This window comes from Desmodus rotundus, chromosome 9 (assembly GCF_022682495.2).
Source record: "Desmodus rotundus isolate HL8 chromosome 9, HLdesRot8A.1, whole genome shotgun sequence".
Classification (NCBI taxonomy): Eukaryota; Metazoa; Chordata; class Mammalia; order Chiroptera; family Phyllostomidae; genus Desmodus; species Desmodus rotundus.
The window spans coordinates 107,103,460-107,129,562 of record NC_071395.1 but is presented as its reverse complement, the minus strand read 5'-3'; the positions used below and the strand labels follow the sequence as shown (position 1 = coordinate 107,129,562).

Below are 26,103 nucleotides of genomic sequence, written 5' to 3'. Positions count from 1 at the left end.
TCCACCCTGTCCCACCTAAGGGGGGAAGAAAGCTGAGGGGCATCGGTGAAGTTCACAGTCTAGGAGAAGGGCTTGTCAAAAGACTGCGACCCAATGGTAGGACTAGAGAATGCTTCTTCACCCCCACGCCTCACCCCCATGCCTCACCCCCACAGTATTAAACACCTGCTTACCACAGTCCCTTTTACCCAGTACCCCATATCTGCTTTTCCACAAGTAATTGTAAAGCACGCTAAAAGGGAAAAAACACAGTTTGAAGAGGCAGAATGAGCATCAGAACTATGGTCAGATATGATCATGAATATAGGAATTAGTAGATGAGGAGTTTTTCATGAGATTAATATGCTAAGGGATTTAATAGGAAAAGTAGGTGGCATGTAGTAGGATCAGGTGGGTAATGTAACCAGAAAGATGGAAATTCAAGGAGAGAATAAAAAAGAAATGCTAGAGATCGAAAACACTGTAACGTGCAGATGAAGGGAAAGTTGAAGGAGTTCATCATCACCAAGCCCTTAGCATATGAAATGTTAAAGAAAACTATCTAAGAAAAAGAATATCAAAAACCATGAGCAATATAATGACAACAAACTCACAACTATCAACAACTGAACCTAAAAAACAAAAACAAAAACTAAGCAAACAACTAGAACAGGAACAGAATCACAGAAATGGAGATCACATGGAGGGTTATCAGTGGGGAGAGGACAGGGGGAGAATGGGGGGGAAGGTACAGGGAATAAGAAGCATAATTGGTAGGGACAAAATAGACAGGGGGAGGTTAAGAATACTATGGGAAATAGAGAAGCCAAAGAACTTCTGTGTATGACCCATGAACATGAACGAAGGGGAAGGGAATGCTGGTTGGAGGGGGAATAGAGAGCAGAGGGGAATAAAGGGGGGCGGGGAACGGGACAACTGTAATAGCATAATCAATAAAATATACTTAAAAAAACACTGTAACAAATGAAGAATGCTTGATGGGCTCATAAGTAGACAACATGGCTGAGGAAAAATCTCTGAGCTTGGAGATATGACAAAGGAAATTTTCAAAACTGAAAAGCAAAGAGGGTAATGTCTGAAAGAGACAGGAAAACAAAACAAGCAGAACAGAACATCCAAGGACTGTGGGGCAACTGCAAAGGTGTAATAGGCACATAATGGAAATACCAGAAGGAGAAGAAGGAAAAAAAAAAAGCAATACTTGAAGAAATAATGCTGAGAATTTCCCAAATTAATATCAGACACCACATCACAGATCCAGGAAACTCAGTGAACTCCAAACAAACAAGCAAACAATAAACAAACAAAAATTCCTACACTGAGGATTTTCATATTCAAATTCCAGAAAATTCAAGGTAAAGAAAAAATCTTAAAGGAAGCCAGATGGGAAAAAAAAAACTCCTTATCTACAAAGGAGCAAAGATAAGAATTACGTCCAACAAGTCAAAGAAAGAAAGCAAAGTATTTAAAGTACCGAGAGAAAGAAAACCACCAACCTAGAATAGTGTACCCTGAGAAAGTATCCTTTAAAAGTGAAGCTAAGTTTCAACAAAGGAGCAAAGGCAATACAATGGAGCAAAGATAATTTTTTCAATGTATGGTGCTGGAACAATTGGACATTCACATGCAAAAGTGTAGACCTAGACTTTCTGTCCTTCACACACAAAAAAACTAACTCAAAATGGATCATAGACTTAAATCACAAAACTATAAAACTACAATATAACATAGGAGAAAACCTAGATGATCTTGGGTATAGCAGTGACTTTTTATTTTTATTTATTTTAAGATTTTATATATTTATTTTTAGAGAAAGGGGAAGGATGAGAGACAGAGAGGGAGAGAAACATCGATGTGAGAGACAAATGTCAATCAGTTGCCTCTCCTATGTGCCCTGACAGGGAATCAAATGAGACCTTTGCTTTGCAGGATGATGCCCAACGAACTGAGCTACCCCGGTCAGGGTGGCAGTGACTTCACAGATACAAAACCAACGGCATGCCCTACTGGTATATTAAAATAGAATTAAAAAAAACTTCTGCTTTAGGAAAGATAAAATTTCAAGAGAATGAGAAGACAAGCTACAGACTGGGAGAAAACATTTGCAAAACACACATCTGATACAGGACTATTATCCACATTATACAAAGAACTCTGAAAACTCAACAACAACAACCTGATTGATAAATGGGACACAGATCTGTACAGACATCTCACCCCAAAAGATATACATATGTCTGTGGCTGGTGTGGCTCAGGGGATTGAGTGATGGCCTGTGAACCAAAGGGTCACCAGTTTGATTCCCAGTCAGGCAGGGCACATGCCTAGGTTGCAGGTCATGGTCCCCAGGGTGGGGCACACAGGAGGCAGCCACACACTGATGTTTCTTCCCCTCTCTTTCTCCTTCCTTCCTATCTAAAAATAAATAAAATTTTTTAAAAAGATATACATATGGCAACTAAGCAATGAAAAAATATTCAACATATACGCCATTAAGGAACTGCAAATTAAAACAGTGAGATATAACTACACACTTATTTCTTTTTTTTATAAGCAACATTTTTGGCATCTTATGCTTTTTATTTTTTTATTAAAGATTTTATTTATTTATTTTTAGAGAGAGGGGAAGAGAAGGAGAGAGGGAGAGAAACATCAGTGTGTGGTTGCCTCTCACATGCCTCCGACTGGGGACCTGGCCCACAACCCAGGCATGTGCCCTGACTGGGAATCAAACCTGCGATGCTTTGGTTCTCAGGTCACCACTCAGTCCACTGAGCCACACCAGCCAGGGCTACACACTTATTCTAATGGCCAAAATCCGAAAACACTGGCAACACCATTTGGCAATTAATGTTCAATATATTTATATCCTAATCCAGGAATTCCACCCCTGGAAATATATGTAGAAGGAATGAAGGCATATATGCACAAGAATGTGTGAAACAACTTTATTCATACTAGTCAGAAAAATGGAAACAGCGCAAATGCCCATTAAAAATAGAAAGGAAGAGGAAAGGAGCTGAGCCTAGGATGTCCTGTCTGGGGTAGAGAGCTTGAGCCGCTGAGATTCGGGAGGCCGCGCTGGGCCTGCTTGGCTGGGTGTCCAAGCAGGTCTGAGGTTAAGTCATGTTTATACACGCAGCAACGTGTGCCTTGTGCAAGAACAAGACCCAGCGCTACAGGGTCCCCATGTTGCTGATTGGTGGAGGTTCTTTCCATCTTTGTGAATTTTCACATATCTGTTATGATGCTGTGAAAATTAAAATTGATCCTGAATTAGAAAAAAAGAAACTAAAAATGAAGGAAGTGACACTGGAATCAGAGTATGAGAAAATAAAGGATTCCACTTTTGAGGACTAGAAGAATGTTTGAGGACCCAGGCCGGGGGAAGATCCTGACCTCCTCCAAGGCCGAAATCTAGAAATCCTGAAGACTAAGTCAGCTTGCCTATGCTGATTCTTTTTTTCTTTTTTTTCTTTTTTTAATAAAATGTTATCAACTGGCTCTGGCTGGTGTGACTCAGCGGATTGAGCGCTGGCCTGTGAACCAAATGGTCACCAGTTCGATTCCCAGTCAGGACACATGTCTGGGTTGCAGGCCAGGTCCCCTGTTAGGGGCAGTGAGAGGCAACCACACATTGATGTTTCTCTCCCTCTCTTTCTTCCTTCCTTCCCCTTCTCTCTAAAAATAAATAAATACATTCTGGAAAAATAAAAATAGGACATTTGCAAACACATTAAAATAAATAACTTTGAAAATAATACATTTGTCTGTACACCATCTAAAATTACTCCACGAACACTGACACTTTGGTTAATGCATTCCAGGCACACTAGGGGTTTTATGTGAGCTGGTGCTGGAATACTGGCAACCCAGGGAAGGGCTGAGAGCTTGTATTTAGGATTATGCCTTGTCACCGGCTGGGGCTGGGGTTGTGGAATGCTGAGGCTCTGCTCCAAGGCACAGGGCAGAAAACTGGAAGGCACGGAAGGATGAATTGGGAGAGGAGGCAAAGAAAAAGGACCAAGCGCACATTCCCTCATGCTCTGGCCCAGAGTCCAAGTCCTAGACTTCTGACCTCACCAGAGACACAATGGATGTAAAACAAGCCAATTGGTTTCTAAGTGGGAAGAGTGCCAGCCATGATTTTTGCTGCCCAAGGAATGAAAAGTCAATAATAATCTTAATAATCATTCTTATGATTCATGTTCATCCTCTTTTATTCCAAAGCACTTTACCGAAAGGCCCTTTGGCCCGGCCAAGAAGTTCAGGGCCAGAAGCCAGGACACCTGGACTCCAGATCTGTGTGTGGAAGACTTGGAAATTTCTTGGGGTCAAAGTTTATACCCCTGTAATTGTGGCAAGTGACATTGTGAAGAATTTTACCGTTTTTCATATATCATTTCTCTTGACCCTCCAACCCTGGTGAGGAAAGCAGAGAACGTGGTATTGCTCTTCTAGTCTGACAGGAAAGGAAACTGGGATCAGGTGAGGTTAAGGGACTTGATCAAACTCCACACTACTAACAAACAAGGTGGGAAAGCTGAGATGCTGAGAAGCGGGGACTTCTCATTTCAATCTTTTGTTGTCTCCCAGTCAAAACAAGACAGTCCCTGTGAGATGACCTGATCCTACGTCCTGTGTACGTTCCAAGAGCAGAACTGGGTTTCTGGGGCTGAAACTTGTTTAAAAAAAAAAAAAAAAAAATTCCAGGCCTGGGGGCGGGGGTAGCTAACAAAAATACCCGACGATGAGTCAAAATAAGTAGAAGGCCTTGGAGAACCCTGCAAATGAGCTGCATTAGCACCAAGGTAAATCCGCCTCTCCAGCAGGCCCGGCCCACTGAAAAATCGGGACTCACTGGATCTTGACAGGGTTTTTCTCCGTTCGTGAAACGTGGCAGATGGAAGCTGTGGACGTCCTGGGAAAGGAATCTCATTTCTCCCAGGAGACAAGAGGAATTACAACAGCAGCGAAGCGGTTTTGTGAGAATGGAGAAGGCTGTGCGACAGGGGGGAGTCCAAAGGGGCCGGTGACCCAGCTGGCGGAGGTGTGGGAGACTGGCGGCCTGGGAGCAGGAGCAATGGCTGCCCCCGGAGCGACGGCAGAAACCGTAGGCGCGCCTGTTTGAGGAAGGCGTCCTTTAGACTGTCTCCTGGCTCTCTGCGTCCTGACAAACCTTCCTCTCAACCGGGGAGCCTGAGACTGCCACAGCCGATGGCAGTGGGAGGGTGGATCGTGGACTCCGCCCAAGGGCTTTCGACACCCGGCCCGCAGGATGCTGGAGTGCGGGAGGCCTACGCGAAGGCTGCTCCGCTGCAGCTTGGGCGGAGAGGCTGGGGTGCCAGGCTCCCCTCCAGGCTCCCCGCCACCGGTCGGGGTGGGGTGGAGGACGAGGTGGGGGCCGCGTCCGTGGCCTGCTTTCCCAGGGCTGGCCAAGCCTTTTTGACAAGCTGATTGCGTGACGGGGATTGGCTGATCCCCGCGTGACGCCGGTTAACAACAAAGGTGGAGTTGGAAGAAATTAGATTAAAGGAGAGAAAAAAAAAATTAAAGGGGGAGCTGGCAGGGGACTGGAGGCAGAGACCGAGGGGGAGATGCGCGAAGCCTGGTCTCCTGACTCCGACTTCGCCCGTGAAGGGAAGCAAGCCCCTTCCGAAAACCCACCGGGATTTTGCTCTCCACTCCTACCCCGGCCCAGCTAACGAAGCCTGGGTACGAGGGACAGCTGCCGCTTCTTGAGAAATCCCAACTCCCACTCTGACACCCCTTCATACGGCTCGGGGGGAGAACTTTTTGCTCGGACTCCTCGGATCCTAAACCCGGCGGAGGTGAGGGGCACTGAGGACGACGAGAGGCTCGCTCTAAAACCCGGAAGGCCCTCCGGGGCACCGAGATCGGACGAAGCGGGGTGCTCCCCCGGTTTTTCCATGTGTTGCGAATCTAAGAGCTGCTTTCTTGCTTTTTTTTTTTGTAACACCCCCCTCCCTTTGCTCTCCTCCCCCACCCCACCCCACCCCCCCGCTTTGGCTTCAGGGTTGCAAAAGCAAAGAGCAATAAAAAAAAAAAAAAACCGCGCACACACTCAGACACACACCAGTGGCGACTGGGGAGAGTTGGAAAGACGCAGGAGAGAAGCAGGAGGCAGGAGGCAGCAGGGAGGGAGCAATGGGAGCGGGAAGCAGGCAGGTTCCCTCGCAAATCCCCCTCCGGCCCCACATCGCCTCGTCAGCCCCGGCGGGGGAGCGAGGAGCCGGGCGAGCAGATGGAGTGGAGCTCGCTCTAGGCAGCGGGCTTGGCTGGAGAATGGAGGAGCCGCCAAGCGACCGGCTGATTGGAAGAGAAACGCAGAGCGATGGAGGCGGGGGTAGGAGGACGATTTCTCTGCGGGGACTGGCGGCGGCGTATACGCCCGGGTCGGGCGCTGCAGAGCTTGGCTAGCTTTCAACCCGCGCTCGCCGGCTCCAGCCCCGCGAGCCCCCACCCCCAGCCCTCCCGACGGCTCCGCAGGTGAGTGCGAGCTGGGGGCAAAAAACCCAAAAGTCTCAACACGCCCGCCCTGCCAAAAGAAAAAAAAAAAAAGGAAAGGAAAAGAAAAGAAAAGCATTTTTCTTTTTATTTTCGTGCAGCCCCTAGCGCGGTGGGAGGGAAAGGGTGAGGCTGAGCCGCTCGGAGGAGGCGGAGGGGCCAGGCGAGGCCAGGGTGGCCCGGGAGGCGGCGGCGCCGAGGCGGTTCTGACGGTCGAGCGCTCGGAGCGGCGCCGCGCTGCGCCGAGGCGGGCGGGCGGAGCGGGGCGGGCGGAGCGCGGCGCGTGGGGCTCGCCATTAGCCGTCGCTCCGCTTCGCCATCTCGGGCTTTGTCTGGCGACTCGCTGCCCCAGCGTCGGCTGCGGCGGAGCTGCGGCTCGGCTCTTCGGCCTGCCGCACCCCTAGGTGCCCCTGACCCACGTTCTCATTCACACGCTCGGTAAGTGAACCCCGGTGCCGTGGATTTCGGGGGAGAGGGGTTACTGAGAGTGGCAGCGGCGCCGATCTCCATGCGCCCGGGCAGGCCTGGGAAAATATGCCGGGCTGGATTGAACCGGCTCCCAGAGAGGCTCCTCTGCCGGAGCCCGTCTCTTCCTTGCCCTTTCTAGAGTGTAAGAAGCAAAGCAGTTTTTTTTTTTTTTTTTAAATTTACAGGTAGGGCATTTTGTAGGATTTTGGTTGGTGGTGGTTTTTTAAAATAAAGTTTCGGGTGTGCGCTGTTCGGCCGAGAGAGAACCGCGAGGGAAGCGCCGAAGCCTGGCGCCGCGACTGGCGTTCGTGAGCCCCAAGCTGGTGGCCACGCTCCGGGGGTGAGGGTAGGCGCGGGCTGCCCGCTCCGGGAGGCAGGAGAAGGGAGCGGACGAGGGCTGGCGTGGAAGCCCGAATCTGAGCTGGGAGGACCTGGGGGAGAGCTCCAGGCACCCCCTAAGCCTCTCCAGCCGCCGGGGGCCCCTCCAGGCACTCCTTCTGCGGCCGCGCCTCGCGCCCTCCCTTCCGCGCCGGCCGAGCATGCCAGTACCCCCGCGGGTCTGGCGAGGTCGCTCTCAGCTCCCGCCCGGGCTCCGAGCTCCGCCGCCATCCGGGCGGCTGCGTGTCTCCCTGCTTCGGCCCCCCCCCTCCCCGGCGGCGGCGGCAGCAGCAGCAGCAGCCGCCACCACCACCACCCCCCCTCCCCTCCTTCCTTCCCTCCGCCTCGGCCGCCCGGGTCCCCCCAGCTCCCGCCCCTCCTCCCAGCTGCCCCCCGCGGAGCCCGCCCGGGCAGGCTGTGGGAGGGAGCGGAGCCGGCGAGGCGGGCGGGCTGGCGCTCGCTCCCCGGGGGTCGGTGTGCGCTCCACGGGGAAGGACGCGCTCGCTGCCCCGCTTCTCCCGCCCCCCTCCCGCTCCTCCTCCTCCCTCCTCCTCCCCGCTCCGGCGGCGGAGGCTGCGGCGGCGGGGGGTGTGCGAACTGAGGCCGGGGCCGGCGGGCGGCGGGCGGGCTGCCTGCAGGCGGAGGGCGCTGTGCTTTGTGCTTTTCGCCGCGAGGAGCAGCAGGCAGCAGCCACAGCCGCCGCCCCAGCGCCGCCGCCGCGCCCGGAGGAGGAGCCGCTGCCACCGCGGGAGGGAGCTGCGGCTGTGCCCGACCGAGCGGGGGAGGGCTCCGCGGCTCAGAACCGGGGAGGGAGTCGCCGGAGCGGGAAGCCTGGACGCCGCGCTGCGCCGGGTAACCGAGGCAGCTTGGGACGCATCCGCGATCAGGGCCGGGCAGCGGGGAGCAAACAGCAGATGAGGTGGATGCCCGGAGGGGCCCGGGGCGACCTCCCGACCGAGGACTGGGCGGGGGAGGACCAGGGTACTGGAGAGGACGCCGAGAACCGTGGGAGGGGAGGGCAGGAAGCGAGGCCCTAGCCGAGCCCGGGCCGCGAGCGGAGGAGGCCGCGCTTCTCGGAGCCGGCAGGCGCAGTTCTCGCCGGCCGCCGGAGGGGGCGGCGGGGCCGGTGAGCGCTGCGCCCCCGCCTCCGGGCCGCCGTCCTCCCGCCCTCTCCTTGGCTCGGCTCCCCGGAGGCCGGGGCGGGGGCGCCAGCGGGGCTGGGCCGCAAGCTTGGGGGAGGAGGCGGCGGTTCCCGCCGTGGTCGCGCCTCTGCGGCGGGTTCCTCCTTGCGCGTCGGGGTGGCTGGGCGGTGGTGGCCCCTCTGGCCCGGGTGGGTGGCTCGGGGGCGGGGGACAGGCCGCTTATCTCCGGCTGCTTGCTCGCCCAGGCGGGCAGGGACAGCATTGGGAGCCCGAAGGGGGGGGTGGCGGGAATCCGGATTCGGTCCCCGGGGGCGGTGCGGCCGCTGCGCTCCGAGGCCGGCGGCGGCTGCGCTGCGTCCGGGTCCCCGCCGGGTTGCGGAGGCGGGGGGAACCGGCCGGGGGGAGGCAGGAGGAGGAGACTGCGGCGCGTGCCCGCTTGCGCGGCCGCGAGCGCCCTTTACCCGCCCTTCCTCCTCCCCCGCCCTCTAGCCTGGGGCCTCCCCCAGGCGGGCGCAAAGGGGAGGAGGAGGGTTTTGTTTTTTTTTTTTTTTTTTTTTTTTTTTTTTTTGGTCGGGGTGGGGGAAGGAGAGCGGAGGGCGGGCGCTAGCTGCACGCGGTAACTGGGAGCAGTCTCTCGCGTGGGCAGGGGAGGGCGCAAGCCGCCAAGCCTGCCTGCAAGGACCTGGGGGAGGGGGTTAGAAGGAAAAGGGGGAGAGTTCTTTCACACCCACCCTCCCAGGAAACCTACTAGGGTCCTGACAGGGTCTCTCTGAGTGGGGACTTTTGCTCCCTCCCCTCTGGGGAGGGAGGAATAGAAAGTCCTTCACCTCTCTGTTTGCCTGAGTAGAGACTGGTAATCTCTTCTAAAGGGTGAGGTGGCTTTGAACCCGGGTTTCCCGGCCAGCGTGAACGAGGAAGTGGCTGGACGGGTGGAGAATGAACGGAGAGGCCGACTGCCCCACAGACCTGGAAATGGCCGCCCCCAAAGGCCAAGGTAAGAGCCCCCACCCTCAGCCCTCTTTAACTTAAATTCTTTTTCCCACATGGCTGTCTGCAGGACCCACTCCCCTTCTAAAGGGTTTCTCCAGTTTGCATTCTCTCAGTTGAGATGGAGGAGGGTGCCTTTAAGAGTCAAGCATCCCTCACACTGGGGGGTTGGGTCTATCCAAATTATTAGGCCTTGTATTTTTCACATTCCATTCTCTCCTGCATGGGGGGGGGGGTGCTGCAAGCCTTCTTTCTGAGGTTCCCAGTCAGCCCCAGGGTGTCTCCTTCCCCACTGTCCTGAAATGGGAGGAAGGATGAGAAATGTGGAGGAAGCGGGAGAAGAGATGGGTTGGGAAGGATTTTCAGTTTTTTATTACTAAGAGAACAAGGTTTTTGGTGAGATAGTTGGAAAGGGTTATATTGGTGGTTTGAGCTCACAAGCCAAGAGAGCTTTGTACATAACTAGACCCCATGCCACCCAGTAGGGATCCAGAGAGTATGGTGGGCAGGGGATAGGGTGAAGCAGAGCATCTGGCAAGGCCTGTGGGGCATTGAAAAGAGAGAGGATTATGGGTTTCTGTGACCTGCCCTACGGAAACCCTGGCCCAGGTAACCAGATGTAAATGCAAATGAGGAGCCCTTCTGACTCCTAGCCTTGGAGAGCTGTTCTCTCGGCTCAAGGGGTATTTGTCCTCCAGAGACTCCTCACCGGAGCTTCATTTCAGTGGCTGGAAAGAGCTGGTCCAGACCACCTTTTTTGTTTTATGGGGAACCTGGCTGAGAAGACAACTCAGAATTCTGGGGGTTCTCCCTGGAGCCGGGCCCTGAAAGCTTTTGCCCACCTGCCTAGCCTTACAGCTTCCCTCTGCAGAAATGGAAGAACCATTTCTATTACATTTTTCTTACTTGCCCTAAATTCTCCTTTGGTCTTTCTCAAGAGGCCAGGAGAGACAGGGATGATGGAATACCCATGTTTGTAATGTTAGTTCAGTTTTCAGCTGTGCTGAAGAGCTTGGTTCTCTTTACAGGCCACAACCCATCCTCAGTTGTTGAACACTTAGGATATTTACCTCCAACTTGGACTTGAACTTGGCAACACATTTAGAAATGTTGCCTCCTTGCTTCCCTCCCCTCCCTGATAAGCTAGCTGCCTTCCCACAGGGCTCCAAATCACAGAAGCTTCATTTCTTCCCCTTCCCTAGAATATAGTACCTTGTTGTCAAGTCTGGCTTTCTAGGTGTAACACTGTCTGGACTGCAGTCCCTGCCGTAATTCATAAGGCCACAGTTTCTCCTTAGGGCTAGGCCACATTTCGTCGTGTCTTCAGGTGGGAGGTAGCCAGAAACTGGGGAGCAGATAGAAGGATAGGAGCCAGGCGTGATCGCTTCTCTTACCCCTCCCCAGACCGCTGGTCCCAGGAAGACATGCTGACTTTGCTAGAATGCATGAAGAACAACCTGCCGTCCAACGATAGCTCCAAGTTCAAAACCACCGAGTCACATATGGACTGGGAAAAAGTAGCATTTAAAGACTTTTCTGGAGACATGTGCAAGCTCAAATGGGTGGAGATTTCTAACGAGGTAACTGGCAACCCCCCTTCCTGACACTTAGGAACTCGCGTCTGCACGGACCCCTGCCTTAGCCTTCCCAGTGGGGGAGATGAAACAGAAGTCTATAAACAGGAAGAAAGAGCCCGGGCAGGGTGCTTATGTGGTCGCTTTTGTGCATTTTTGGAGGTGGCACGGTTGACAGCACTGGCCTAGAGTTCTCAGTTCTGCCACTTTCTAGCTCTGTGGCCTTGAACACTTACCATCTTGGAGCTCCTGTCGCCTGAACTGTTCTGGGGATTGAATGAGGTGCTGGCATGGACAACCACATTGAGGTCAGGGGGACACCCTGCTGCCGTCCTTCGGTGTATCTGGCTGCCTGGGCCTCTGCAGTAGGTGTAGGCCAGTGGCTGGGTGCCGCCCAGATGTCGGGGGCTCCCTCAGTTGTATGGCTGTTGGCCTCTACCCTCCTCTTTTAATAAATTCAGTCTAGTGGAAATTAGAGGAGACCCGTTGGCAAGTGGGGGTCTGCTCCCGGCTAGTGTCCCTTCTCCTGAACTTTCCCTTCCACTCACCTCCCTTCCTCTTCCAGGTGCGAAAGTTCCGTACATTGACAGAATTGATCCTCGATGCTCAGGAACACGTTAAAAATCCTTACAAAGGCAAAAAACTCAAGGTGAGTTTCCAGGAGGAGGAGCACACCGGGTAGGAGAGGAATGGTCCAAAAAATGGATGCTGTTTGACCTTTACTATGTCCTTGTCCCTTCAAGAAACACCCGGACTTCCCAAAGAAGCCCCTGACCCCTTATTTCCGCTTCTTCATGGAGAAGCGGGCCAAGTATGCGAAACTTCACCCTGAGATGAGCAACCTGGACCTGACCAAGATTCTGTCCAAGAAATACAAGGAACTGCCCGAGAAGAAGAAGGTGGGGGGAGGGGGGCTAGGGTCGGGGGAGGGAAAAGGCTGGGAGCAGCTGTGGTATGTGGGTCAGCTGTTAGGGGCAGGGGCTCAGACAGAGGGGCTTGGCATCGGGGACGTGGGTGGGTCAGCAGAGCAGAGTAGGCTCGGAGGCAGCCACACTCCAGGTCCGCACACCATCACATACAGGCACTGTCGCAGGTGGAACCTAGGCTGAGGCCAGCAGGTGCTGGGCCCAACCACAGTCTGCAGAGTTGTTTTATGCAGCTCTGCCCCCATGCACGTGACCTCACTTGTGAGGCCTGCACAGCATAACGGCAACCCCAGGAGAAAAGGGTATCCCAATTTTGTGAGCAAGGAACTGGGGTACAGGAGGGTATCTTGTCCCAGGTCCCACAACTAATGATGCTAGAGCAGGACTCTGGTGTAGCGCTCTGGGTTCCCTGCCCAGTGCTCTTCTCACTGCTACGTTTACCTTTAGATGGGCTTCCTTTCCTGCGCACACGTGTACGTCCAAGGATACACGTTGTCCCTGGTGGCCTCATGCTATCCCAAACCTTTGGAGGCTGCTAATCTTGAGCAGAAGTTGCCCTAGCCTCCCAGGCAGGGATGGATGGTCAAGTACAGTAAAGTCAAGCGATCCCTCAAAGAGATAGGCAGCAAAGCGCTGGAGGAGCCTGCAGCTGGGACACGAGTGAGATGGGTAGGGAGAGGGATGGACACAAGGGAGAGATGCTAGGGTGGCAAACATGGAGCCAGGGATAGGTGATGAGGAGCAGAAGGAATGAGGCAACAGAATTGTCTACAGCCAGCTCTCTGGAGGTGGCACTGGCTGCTGCCCTGTGAGTGGCCTTTTGCCTGGATTGTACACCTTGGTTGTAGGCTCTTGTATCCTTGGTTCTGGACTGAAAACAGGAGCAGGCTCAGCTGGGTTAAAAGCAGCCGTCTGCAACCGCTGCCCGAGCCAAGCAGGAGCCTGAATTGCTGGAGCTGCTCTGACCCTTTGGTGGGCATATAGAAGAATTGAATGTACAAACCACGCCCAGTCACTCGTGGGACGGGAGGGAAGGGCAGAAGGAAGTGTGGTACAGTAGACAGGGTGCTGGCTTAGGGGACACGAGACTTGGGCCTGTTGTGGCTCCCACCAAGTCACTGTGACCTTCGGTAAGTCGCCTTCTCCAGTCCTGATTTGATGGGACTGAGGGGGTGTGGAGGCTGAGCCTGCGCTCTGTGGTGCCTTTCAGCTCAAAAGCTGGTGTTGTGTGTGAGGAGGGCTGAGGTCAGGGCTGAACTGGCTGAGCTCTGCTCCCAGTTTTCTGTGGGAACCTCGGGGGAAAGTGGGATTCCTTCCTGTGCTGGTGTCTCTTCTGTGAGAGGCAGGGGTTGGGCTCAATCACCGTGAGCCCCTGGCCCCTTACAGGGCTGCTTGTGAACGTGGGAAAGGGGAGAAAGGAGAGGTGGGTGAGGAGGGAAAAGACACTGGAGAGGAAGTGGAGAGGCTGTGAAGAGGTAGGAAAGATGCAGGGAGGAGTCAGGTGGTTAGAAGGGAGAACCAGAGTAATGGAAGGGGCAGAGGGGAAGCGATGGCTGAGGAGCGAAGGGGGCTGGTGTCAGAATTGTAAAGGACAGCCAGGGACCTGGACGTGGTGGATGGGGGGAAATGTCACACTTCAGGAGACAGCTATTAGGATGTGATTTGCATTGGAAGAATTCACTCTGGGGTCCCTTCAACACCCATCATGCCTCGGAAGCAGGACTCAGCCTGCCCGTGGCCCTGTGGGCCACCTCTTAGGGGGCAGGCCAATATCAGCTGCCACAGACGTGGGAGGAGGGAGCAGTGGAGGCAAGTCCTACATCTCCTGACTCTTCACCGAGAGAATTTTGAGGTGTGGGGGGAGTCCCGGCCCTGTCACTGTACTGTGTGACTGGGTAATGTCACGTCTCCAACTCTAGGACTCTTCCTATCTTAAAAGGTGGGTATAGGATGTAGGGTGTGTTTTGGGAGACTCCTGTAGTTCTCATTAGCCTGAGTTGAGCCCCGCCCACTGGAAGGCAGGCCAGCCTCTTGCCATGTTCCATTCATCCATGTCACCAGCTGGGAGGCAAAATAGCTAGCAAGGAGGACATAGTGGCTTTTGTAGCTCAGGCCTTGGGTTGTGGATGACCCCGTCCCCTCCTCCCCCCAGATGAAATATATTCAGGACTTCCAGAGGGAGAAACAGGAGTTCGAGCGAAACTTGGCCCGATTCAGGTAAGGCAGTGGAGCCCAGTGGAGGGAGCAGGGCACTGGGTGTGGTAGTTTAGGGCAACACCGACCAGGGCCTCCAGCTGGCCATCTGTGAGGCATGGAAGATGGACAGGTCACGTGTGAACCCTAGTGGGTCATGCTCAAGGGCAGGGGTGGTCAGGCAGCCGCTGTCCCACTAGTCTCCAATTGGTGGGTGGGGCAGCTAGCTGGGTCTGCCCTGACAGGCTCTCCGCTGCCTGCTGATTGTCACTCCTCACACCCTGGCTAGGGAGGACCACCCTGACTTAATCCAGAATGCGAAGAAATCTGACATCCCCGAGAAGCCCAAAACCCCCCAGCAGCTGTGGTACACCCACGAGAAGAAGGTGTATCTCAAAGTTCGGCCAGATGTGAGTGTCTGGCCAAGGGGTGGGGGCAGAGGGCACGTGGCGGTGGCAAGGGGGGGAGCCGCATCAGGTCGGCTGGGCATGGAGCAGGAGAGGAGGCCCCTCCCCAGGGGTGGGCTGCATGGACAGGGCCTGGGCCAGCTGGCGTGCAAGCGTGTGCGTGCGTGTGTGTGTCTGAGCCTGTCCCTGCACCCAGGCGGGACCCCCGCCTCTCTGCCTTCCCCTCCTGGCCTGTGGGGGACACTCTTGTGACCTCCTGTGGCCTGAGGGGGCGGGGGCCTCTGTGCCCCCCACCCCCCAACCCCTCCCTTCCCGCTGCTCCTGGCTGCCTGTGTGTGTCTGACGGCTTTTGGTTTGCAGGCCACTACGAAGGAGGTGAAGGACTCCCTGGGGAAGCAGTGGTCTCAGCTCTCGGACAAAAAGAGGCTGAAATGGATTCATAAGGCCCTGGAGCAGCGGAAGGAGTACGAGGTTAGGCTTCCGCTGCGCTCCTCCCCATCCGGCTCTTCATGAGCCTCTGCCCTCCGACTCTGGCCTCCGCACTCCGCAGGAGGCAGTCACTCCCCATCCCTCCTTTGAGGCAGGGGCCTTCTGGGCCCCTTACCTCTGCCCCTACCTTTCCCGTGCCCCTCCGCCCCACCATGAGATCTCAGGCTAGGGCAGGGCAGGGCACCACTTTTCGTGTGACATAGCAGACACACGGCCACCCCCAGCTTTGCTCCCTGCCTCCCCTTCCCAGCGGCTCTCCCCCCTTCCTGGCCCCAGCTAACCCCATACCCCGTTGCCCTCCATCCCCCCACCTCACTCTGCAGGAGATTATGCGTGACTATATCCAGAAGCACCCCGAGCTGAACATCAGTGAGGAGGGCATCACCAAGTCCACCCTCACCAAGGCCGAACGCCAGCTCAAGGACAAGTTTGATGGGCGACCCACCAAGCCACCTCCGTGAGTGCTGCCCTGGGGTGGGTGGGTGAGTGGGCAAGTGGGCAGAAGGAGAGCTGGCTGTTGAAGGACCTCGGCCCAGGTTCTGGAAGTGAGGAGGCCTGCTGCCCTGGGCCACCCTGTCACTCACGGGAACACTCTTCCCCACTCTGTGGTTCTGATAGGAACAGCTACTCGCTGTACTGCGCAGAGCTGATGGCCAACATGAAGGATGTGCCCAGCACAGAGCGCATGGTGCTATGCAGCCAGCAATGGAAGCTGCTCTCCCAGAAGGAGAAGGACGCCTACCACAAGAAGTGTGACCAGGTGAGCTGGGGTGGGAACCACCCCTGGACAGGGAGGGTTCCTGGAGACCCTCGGGGGACTGAAGCATGAAGTCTGACCCCTTGGGCATCTGCTTCAAGCTTGCTGTTGTGCTGGGTTTAGAATCTGGGTAGATCAACAGATAGTGTCAGGCCCTATGCCTACCATCCATGGAGGGAGACAAGGGCCCGTCCGGGCTTCAGAAGGCTTGCTGAGTGCTCTTGTTCCCAAGCACTGGGGGGTTCCAGTGCGCCTGCCCGCAGACTGACCCTGACTCCCCTTCCTTCCCCAGAAAAAGAAAGATTATGAGGTGGAACTGCTCCGTTTTCTAGAGGTGAGTGGGTGAGGCAGTGGGCAGAGAGAGGAAGCCTTGGGATTGGTGGCAGGCCCTTCCAAACAGCCTGAGAGCGGGCTGGGGACTGGGTGCGCAGCCCCATGCTGCCTCTCCTCCCCCGACCAGAGCTTGCCAGAAGAGGAGCAGCAGCGGGTCCTGGGGGAAGAAAAGATGTTGAACATCAACAAGAAGCAAACCACCAGCCCAGCTTCCAAGAAGCCCTCCCAGGAAGGGGGCAAGGTGGGCAGGGAGCACCACTGAGCATGTAGGGGTGGGGAAGGCGGGCTCCCTGTCAACACTCAGGACTCTGACCTTTTTTGCACATCTACAGGGCAGCTCAGAGAAGCCGAAGAGGCCGGTGTCAGCCATGTTCATCTTCTCTGAGGAGAAGCGGCGGCAGCTGCAGGAGGAACGGCCAGAGCTCTCAGAAAGCGAGCTGACCCGCCTGCTGGCCCGCATGTGGAACGACTTATCAGAGAAGAAGAAGGTCAGGCTGGCCAGACCAGGGGGTCTGCCGCATCTGAGTTGTGAGCCGCTTCTTCCCAAAGGGCTGGCTGTACCTCCACGCTGTACCTCCACCCCAGCCCTGTGTGGGCCACGCTTGTGCCTGTGCTCAGATGCTGGGACTGTGAGCCCAGCAACCCGGAAGGCGGGAAGCTGTCAGCCAGCAGAGGGCTGTTGGCTCCCTGGGGAGCAGTGCTGTTGGGCGGGGCTGCGCCTTGGGCTGGAGAAGTCTGCACCAGCCCACGGCTCTGCTTGTCCCACCCTTGCAGTGGTGGGGAGCCTTCAACTGCTGGATGGGGAACGCGCGCCCCCTGGGGGTGGATGGAAGGCTGACGCCTGGTGCCATCTCTGCAGGCCAAGTACAAGGCCCGGGAAGCTGCGTTGAAGGCTCAGTCCGAGAGGAAGCCAGGTGGGGAGCGTGAGGAACGGGGCAAACTGCCTGAGTCACCCAAGAGAGCGGAGGAGATCTGGCAACAGAGTGTCATCGGTGACTACCTGGCCCGCTTTAAGGTACCAGGGAGTGGGAAAGGGGTGGTTCTGCAGCCGGTCCACACGGGTCTTCTCCTGCCCCAGGTGACTCCTCCCACAGCTGACACCCCTGTCTGTCCCCAGAATGATCGGGGGAAGGCCTTGAAAGCCATGGAGATGACCTGGAACAACATGGAAAAGAAGGAGAAACTCATGTGGATTAAGAAGGCGGCTGAAGACCAAAAACGTTATGAGGTGGGACAGGGTTGCTGGTTAGTGTGGCGTGGTGGGGCAGCCCCTACTAAAACTTGGGAGCCCCCTCGTGAGGTGCAGCTTTCTCCCCTGCATGGGGCTTGGAGCCCGAAGTCCCAGCCTTGGCTCTGTGACCCAGAACAAGTCTCTTAACATCCCTCTGTGAGCCTCAGTCACACATCAGCAAGTGGATGGGACGTTTGTAATTACAAAAGTGTTTTTGAACAGCAGTGGCCAACCCAGGTCCTCCTCCCTGGCATGTAAACGGAGGGTCAGCTGAGGCAGCGACGGCATGGGGCGAGAGGGGGAGTATGTTGGGAGGTGGAGAAAGGATGAGTGTGACCTTTCCGGATTTCCACACAGAGAGAGCTCAGTGAGATGCGGGCGCCCCCAGCTGCTGCGAACTCATCCAAGAAGATGAAGTTCCAGGGAGAACCCAAGAAGCCTCCCATGTGAGTCTGGAGCCCACCCTGGGGGTGGGGAGGGCAGGGCGCAAGGGTGGCTTGGATGGAATCCTGACCCTCCCAGTACCACCCCCACCTCCCAGGAACGGTTACCAGAAGTTCTCCCAGGAGCTGCTGTCCAACGGGGAACTGAACCACTTGCCACTGAAGGAGCGCATGGTGGAGATTGGCAGCCGCTGGCAGCGCATCTCTCAGAGCCAGAAGGAGCACTACAAAAAGCTGGCCGAGGAGCAACAGAAGCAGTACAAAGTGCACCTGGACCTCTGGGTCAAGGTGAGAGGGCGGGGGACCCTTGGAAGGGGGAGGCATCATGCTGGCTGGTTTGTATTCATGATTTCACTCAGTGTCCCAGCAATCCTACAGGGTGAGATTACTGTCAAAGATAAGGAAACCAAGGTTCAGAGAGGTTAAGTAACTTTCCCAGGGTTACACAGCTAGTAAGTCGAAAAATCCAAATCAGACTGCCTTTTCCTTCCCAGTGGGGACCAAGGGACCTCTCCTGGATCCTATCTGGGCCCCCTTCTGTGCTTTGGTTTAGCGGTCAAATCTGTAAAATGGAGTCACTTATGTCCTCCCCAGCCATCCAGGCAGGTTGGCTGATGACCCAGGGAAGTAGCAGAGTTTCAGTATTCCAGAAGCTTGGTGAGCCCCAGACAGCCTCGTCAGCGGCTCCAGGCTTGGTATTAGGGTGGCAGTGATGCCGCCAGGCTTTGGGGCAGGGTGCGTCGTCATGGGGACTTATGTGAGTTGGAGAAGACCCAACTGTGGAGCTTTCCATTTGAGTAAAATAATAGGGAGGACATGAATAATTCTCAAGTCTTAGGACAGGGTGACTAGAAAGAATTCAGGGCATCTTAAGTAGAAATAGTAGAGCTTGGTCCTCAGGTGTCAGGGTTTTTCTGCAGAGACCCAAGGTAAGGTATAGGGAGACCAGGAAAGGTAAAGATGGGTAGTGATGGATGCTTGGCCCACTGCCTGGCACTTGGTCAGCAGTAGTTAGGGTGGTGTTCCAGCCCTTACCTTCTCCTCTATGTCCCCCAGAGTCTGTCTCCCCAAGATCGTGCAGCCTATAAAGAGTACATCTCCAACGTAAGTCTGGGAGCAGGGTGGCACTGGGGTAAGGGCCGATGGGGTGCGTCTGCGACTTACGGGCGCTCCCTTCGTGTGTATCTCCGTCCTCTCCTACAGAAACGTAAGAGCATGACCAAGCTGCGAGGCCCAAACCCCAAGTCCAGCCGGACTACCCTGCAGTCCAAATCCGTAAGGAGTCCTTCCCAAGGGGCGGGGGTCCTCAGTGCTTGCAGTGGTGTGACAGAGACCACTGATGCCCCTCTGTCCCTCCCAGGAGTCTGAGGAGGATGAGGACGAGGATGAGGACGAAGAAGACGAGGACGAAGAAGAAGATGATGATGAGAACGGGGACTCGTCTGAGGATGGTGGGGACTCCTCCGAGTCCAGCAGCGAGGATGAGAGCGAGGAGGGAGATGAGGTGAGGTGGCTGGGCATGATGGGAAGGGCAGGCGGGGCCCTGCCTGGATGGCCACCTCTTGATGGCATGTTTCTCACCCTGCACCCCAGAATGAGGAGGATGATGAAGATGAGGATGACGATGAGGACGATGATGAAGATGAAGACAATGAGTCGGAGGGCAGCAGCTCTAGCTCTTCCTCCTCGGGGGACACCTCAGACTCTGACTCCAACTGAGACTCAGCCCCACCTGGGGCCCTCCTTTCCAACTGACCGCCTTTGTTTCTCCCCCTGTTCTGTTCCCTGCCCTCCCCCACTTTTTTCTTTCTTTCTTTCTTTTTTAAACAAAATATGGTGTGGGGGAGGGGCTGGAGGAGCCCAGGCCCGCACTCTGCAGCCTCAGAGACATCAGCCCTGGGGGCCTCCAGCGAGTGCCACCATCAGACTGAGCCGCCACTGGACTGGACCGTCCCCCCACCCTTCTGCACTTGCGGTTCCAGCATGGACAGTGGACCTGGGAGTGGGTGGGAGTCCCAAAGAGTTCAGTGAGGCCCTCTACCCCTGCAGCCCAACCTCACCGGGGGTGGAAGCTTGGGGTAGGACCCCTCCCTTCCCAGAGGGGCTTGCTGCCTGGACACCTGCTTGGAACTGGAGGCAGGGAACATGGGGAGAGGAGGGCAGGTGCTTAAGAGAAAATAGGCACTGCCCCGTGGCCCTCTCCCCTGCCCCCTGCAGGAAGGAGCTACCTGGACCCACTCATGGGGGGAGGGGCAGAGGCGTTTTTTATATATGTGTATATATTTTTTTTTTAAGCTCTGAGCTGTCAACGAGACGTTTCCTACCGATCTCGGCTGCCGTCTCTGTTGTCATTTCTGGGAGAGGGAGGGTTTAGGGGGGTAGGTTTGGGACTTTTTAAAAACTTGATACGTATGGGAAAGTGTGTGCGTGCGTGTGTGTGTCCTGTACATAGCATGGGTGCACCTGTGGATGTGTGCAAAGGCACATGAGTAAGTGTGTGTGTGTAAGAGAGGGGGGAGCCCATATCAGTCCATGAATCTGGAAAAAGGGTTGGTGAGGACCAGGGAGACATTGACCCTGGTGGGGAAGGCGGAGGCTGGGACGGATGGCCGCTTTCTCCACATCCTCTGCTTTGCCTAATCTCTGATTCAATTTGGGGGGGAGGTGCTGAAGCCACTCTGATGCTTCCTACCAGTTTCCCTTTGCCAGGGCAATATGACTGAGCTGCTGCTGGTCTCCAATATCCAATAGGACTGCGGGGTGGGGGACAGACTAGGCGAAACGTAAAGCTTTTGTTTGGTGGGAAAGGCCTCCCACGTTCATCTGGGGGGGGTTGCCTGGCCACCCAAGGCTCAGAACCTGGACTTCAAGAGATGTCTTGCAAGTTCTTACCCCTCCTGCCTTTCCAGCGTATCCTCCAGCTCCCCTGCCCCCATTTCCTTTGATTTCTCAGGTCTACTCCCTTCCGCCCCCCAAACCCACAGCTGGGGAAGAGGTCTGCAAAAGCTGGTTTTGCAGCTATCCCTCTAATCCTTCCCAGCCACCCCCAAATTTTTGGCACCCTGATTCCTAGACTTTAAAGCCAAGCCACTTTGTCTTGTGGATTTAAGTTTTTTGGTTTTGATTAAATTTTGGCTTTTTTCCCCTCTCCCAATCATGTCACTGACCTATTTAATTGGGGCTCTGTGCTTCTCCACCTTCCCCCTCTGAATGAAAGCCAAGAGATGGGGGAAGAGTGGGAAATCCACCTAGGAGTTTGGGGTAGGAAAGGTAGATCCTGCTCCCAAAGGCAGGCAAACAATCTGCCTTGGATGTGGTGCTGGGGGTTGGGGGAGCTAGGGAGGGACGCTCCCCACTCCCGCTCCCCTTCCTTTGTCCCTATCCTGGAATTAGGCACGGGTTCATAGGTTCTATTTCTTACCAAGAGCCCCTGCAAAGGACCCCATGCCCTGTTTGAATGCCCCTGAACCGTTGTGTTTTAGTGGAATGTGTTTTCATCTAAAAACAACTGAATGGGGCGCTTTTTTTTTCCCCCATTTTAAAAATTGAAGAATTCTTACAGTACAAACAGGGCTGTGGGGATGGGGGTGTTGGTGCTGTAAGAGGTCACTCTGAGTGCATTTTGGCACTGGGTTGGGATGGCTGGGGTGGGAGGACCCCCACTCCGCCCCCCCCTTTTTCTAATATTTAAGGAGTGTTTTTGTAGGTTTCAACAACAACCACAACTTGAATTTGTATCATGGGAGGGGCGCGTGGCTTAGAGGTGTCTGCCTAAGCTTAAAGCCAACTGTGGAAGTTTTGTTTTCCCTTTTTTTGTACAATAAAGTGAAAAACAAAGGTCTGGCTGCTGTGTGGTCACTGGAATCAATGAAGGCAGGTAACCCAGCAGGTTCAGTGTGAAAACACCCTTGAAGCCAGCTTGTTTGCCACTTATTCTAGAACCATCTTCCTCTTCCCTAAAAATTCCATAGGCAACCTACCTTCGTATTGTCCTGTGCTACTGTTCTATTTCATTTCATTGTGTTCACCCTGGGTTGTCAGACCACTAAGGACTGGCAGGAGAACAAAGGATATTTACTCCCAGAGAGCATTGCCTCGGGAAATTAGGGGTGAAGAAGCGTGGGGCTCAGGCTTTCCCCATGGTCATGACAGAGCTTACAATTGGAAGTTGGGGTAACCCTCCTACTTTGAGTCCTCAGCCTCACCCAAGGTTAAGAGTGACTTTCCTAACTCCACCCAGATGTCTGATGGACTTCGATGACTCGTTCTCCGCTGTTAAGGAAGAGAGGCTGCCCTGTAAAGGCCTTGGCTGGGTTCCTGGAATCACCAAGGGCTGAAGACTCAGGCCCTGTCCAAGGGCTCTTGTCTCAACTCCACGTCCCTTTCCTATCCTTGGCGAGGCTTCTGAAAAACCCATTGCCTCTCGTGGTCTCATTTCCTTACCTGTCACTCACCACTCCCCTGAGGTGACTCTAAAGTCACTAACATGTTCGTCATTACATCCAGTGGGTACTTGTCTGTCTCTTGACTTCTTGGTCTACTCTGCTTGTATCCGCTCCTTCTCATTCTATCCTAGGTGTTCATGTCAGTCAGTAAACCTCCAGTTACCACCCATAGGTAAGCATTCCAAAGGGCAGTATCTACAGAAACCACTCTCCCAAGTCCCGGACCTGTGTGGACTTCTGTGTCTCCTCTGGGATATCTTGCAGGTTATCTTCAAGACACTTCAAGACACAAAGTGATCACCAACCATCTAGTTATTCAGTCTAGAAACCAGGGTTTCAGCCTTGGCTGCTCTCTTCCTCTTCCACATTTATTCCTTTGCCTAGACCTGTCCATTCTACTTCCTGTATCTCTCCGAAATCTGTCTACCCTTCTTCACTACTGCCATCCCTATCCTATTCAAAGCCACACCATTGCTCAACTGCCAAGACCTAAAGTTCCGCTTCCTGTTTGCACTCTTGCCCCCTACAGTACGTTCTGCACATAGCAACCCAAATTGTCTTTTAAAAGCAAATCTGATTATTTCTGTACTTGATAATTTACCATGTCTTAACATGACCCTACAAGGTCTGGCCCTTCTTTCCTTCTCTCTTTCTTTCACCTCACTCCTCCTAACCACTCACAATTATCCAGCCAAATGATCTCTCTTTTGTTCCCCAAACATGCCTACCCCAGGGCCTTTGCACTTGCTTTTCTCTGCTCAAAATGCTATGCCCCCAACTCTATACATAGCTGGTTTTCTTTTTTCAGGCCTCAGCTCAAATGTCACCTCACAAACAGGCCTTCCGTCCCCACCCTCTCTAAAGAGACCTCCTTCTACAGCTCCTTATTTATGTATTTGTGTACTTGTTTATTTTCTAGCTCCCCAAGTAGAAGACACCTTATCTGCTGTTCATTTCAATAGTCCCAATAAAAGTGCCTAGTATACATTTGACACTCAACAAACATTTGTTGAATGAATGAATAAGTATGGCTTACAAGGTCCCGGGGGATCTGCTGACCCTGCTTGCTTCTCTGTCCTGATTCCAGCCACACCAGCGCTCAAACATACCACACTCTCCTACCTGGCCTGTACGCATTCTGCCTATACATATAATAGTTCCCTCTGCCTAGACTATTCATCTTCATTTCTCTACCTAGCTTCATTCAGGGCTCCACTTAAAAGATCACTTCTTGGTCCTGGCTGGGTAGCTCACTTGGTTAGAGCATCGTCCCAATATGCCAAGGTTGTGGGTTCAATCCCCAGTCAGGACACATACCACAATCAACTAATGAATGCATGAATAAGTGTAACAACACATCAATGTTTCTCTCTCTCTCTCAAACCAGTAATTAAAATATATATATATCATTTTTTCCAGGGAAGCCTCCCCTTACCCCCTGACAAAAATACCTCCATGCCATTTGTTTCTTCAATGACCTGGATGTCCTCACATCAGGAGGCTGTAAGTTCCACTAGGACAAGGATGTCTCTCTGTAACCCCAGAGCCTTACCCCAAGCCTAAAATAAGTGCAGTCCTTAGTGTTTATTGACTGGTGATAACTGTGGAGACTGGGCATGTGCCCAAAGAGGTCACCACCACAGAGCAGCCCAAGCCAAGTGCTGAATGAATTGTATAGTCCAGTTGTAAAGGAATTTGGTCTGAGGGTGGCCACAGGTGGGTAAGTAACAAAGCATTTAGGCAAACAGGGAGGAGACAGGAAGGCTTCCTGCGTATTTGTAAATTCCTTAGGGCAGGATTTACTGCGCATATTTAGAGACACATCAATGGGTTGGAGAATTCCTGATTCATGCTGTGCAGGTACCTGAAGGCCTGGCCTCACTCCTTTACTCTGGACCCAAGTTCAACTACTTCTGAGAGTCTCCACCAGCTGATCCCATAGTAACTCCAATATAGCCCCAAATGAACTTTGTCATTCCCCTGCATCCTCACATCTCAGTTCCCCATCTTGGTTAAAGGTGTTTTCAGGCTCTCTCTCTCCCCTTTACCCCAAACACCTCAATTGATAATAAAAATCTACTGCTTCTGTGCTGGCTGGTTGGCTCAGCTGATTGGAGCATCATCCCATACACCAAGTTTGGGGGTTGGATTCTCCGTCAGGGCACATCTCTTTCTTGTGTGCGCTCTCGTGCTCTCTCTCTCTCTCATCAGTAAACATATCCTCAGGTGAGGATAAAAAATAATAGGAAAAATAAATAAAAAATAAAAACCTACTGCTCCTAAGGTTGTACCCAGACTCCACATTCCTCAGTGATCTACTTAAAATGCAAGTCTGTTCAAATGATTACCTTGAAGACTTCTCATGGCCTATAGGTTTAAAGTCCACAAATTCCTCAGCATATCCTTACTTTTGTGTAGTCTGACATACTTAACCTCCTGCTGCTTCCCCACCCATTTCTACGTTCCAGTCAATCCCCAGACTGATCCATGTTCTGAAGCTTGCTGTTTGGGATGTCTAGTGCCTTCTTAGCTTACCCTGATCTGGCTCATCTCCCACTAACTACAAGAAGCCTTTCCTGACCAACTCTCTTACCCTGGCCACCTGTCTCCTATATATCTCTTTCGTTTTTATCACCTGGTTTGGCAATTGTTTTCCTACAGGTCTGTCTACACCACAAATTGTGAACTTCGGGAAGTACAATTGCCGTATTTCATGTTTGCATTCCAGCACAGATAAGAATTGTTACGGAGCTCCATAAGAACAACAGCTGAGATTTACTGGGCACTGACTTGTCACCCTCATACAACCTAATAAGATACGTACTCTCATTACACCCAGTGACAACAGAGGAAACTGAGTCAACAGAGCCCATTTGCCCAAGTTCACTTGTCAAGTCCACAGATTTAAATTCAGATCTGATTCCTGGTCTTAACCACATAGTACTATGTACTCTAGAAATGTTTGCTAAAGATTAAAGAGCCAATAATGGCCCCAAAGTATATGACTCAAGACTTTCCTCTTCGTTTAATCTTATCTTCTGAAGGGAGAGGGCTGTCCTACACCCATTCCAGGACTCCAGGAACAAACTAACCGAGATGGAAGTCCCAGTCTAGGCATCTATTGCGGTCGGGAGGCCCTTTCCTCCAAAATGTAAAGGGGGACTGTGAGAGCGAACGGATATGGGCACACTCGGGAGAGTCACTAAGTCGGGGGAAGGGTCTAGCCGGTGCCAGGCAGTCTCTCTAAGAGGTGGGGGCAGGGGGGCGGTCCAGCGTGGGTTCCGGAAGCAGGAAAGGCGAGCAGGTGTGGGATCTAAATTAGGATGAGGGTGGGGAGAACGCTCTGCTCAGAAGGGCATAGCTCGGCATCCGCCCTCAGCGGAGGACCCTCAACTCGGGCGTTTGTGGGTTCGCAGGCCTGGAGCGGACTAACACCCGTCCAGAAACGGGGAACAGAGGTTCAGACGACCCCCTTCAGCTCCACAGATTCTTTTCCCCTGAGGTGCTAACTGCGCCCCACTTTAACTCTAGTCTGTTCCAGAAGTGGCTGCACGTTTCAGGGTAAACGCCGCGGTGGAAGGGTTGGGGAGGGGGGGGGAAGAGCCGGGAGCCCCGCGGGAAGGGCGGGGGAGCCTGGGCCGGAAGGCGTCCCAGGCTCGACTAGGAGCCGGCGCTCTCTTTAGACGCCACCCGCTGCCCCCGCCCCGGAGCCGGCCGGGACGGCTCAACGTCTCCGCCCCCAACGCACCGCGCACCTCACCTTGAACGCCGCCACACCCACCGCCATTCTATTGGGCCTTCC

The 26,103-nt window shown here is 53.9% G+C and overlaps 1 protein-coding gene across 7 annotated transcripts; it reads left to right on the top strand.

The window, feature by feature from the left end:
• Positions 1-6,092: 6,092 nt before the first annotated feature.
• Positions 6,093-21,699, top strand: UBTF (upstream binding transcription factor). 7 transcript variants are annotated; one of them, XM_053910794.1, is made up of 21 exons: positions 6,093-6,510; positions 9,386-9,510; positions 10,908-11,083; positions 11,643-11,726; positions 11,821-11,976; positions 14,156-14,220; positions 14,486-14,606; positions 14,964-15,074; positions 15,416-15,549; positions 15,711-15,852; positions 16,142-16,183; positions 16,310-16,423; positions 16,515-16,670; positions 17,042-17,197; positions 17,300-17,410; positions 17,771-17,859; positions 17,955-18,144; positions 18,913-18,960; positions 19,060-19,131; positions 19,217-19,360; positions 19,450-21,699. In XM_053910794.1, the coding sequence occupies exons 2-21, from the start codon at positions 9,453-9,455 to the stop codon at positions 19,573-19,575; spliced, it is 2,295 nt and encodes a 764-aa protein (XP_053766769.1). In that variant the 5' UTR covers positions 6,093-6,510; positions 9,386-9,452; the 3' UTR covers positions 19,576-21,699. The 7 variants fall into 7 exon arrangements, with proteins under 7 accessions (XP_053766769.1, XP_024409352.1, XP_024409354.1 ...); XM_024553584.4 differs by lacking the exon at positions 6,093-6,510 and adding an exon at positions 6,688-6,966; XM_024553583.4 differs by lacking the exon at positions 6,093-6,510 and adding an exon at positions 7,827-8,226.
• Positions 21,700-26,103: the final 4,404 nt, after the last annotated feature.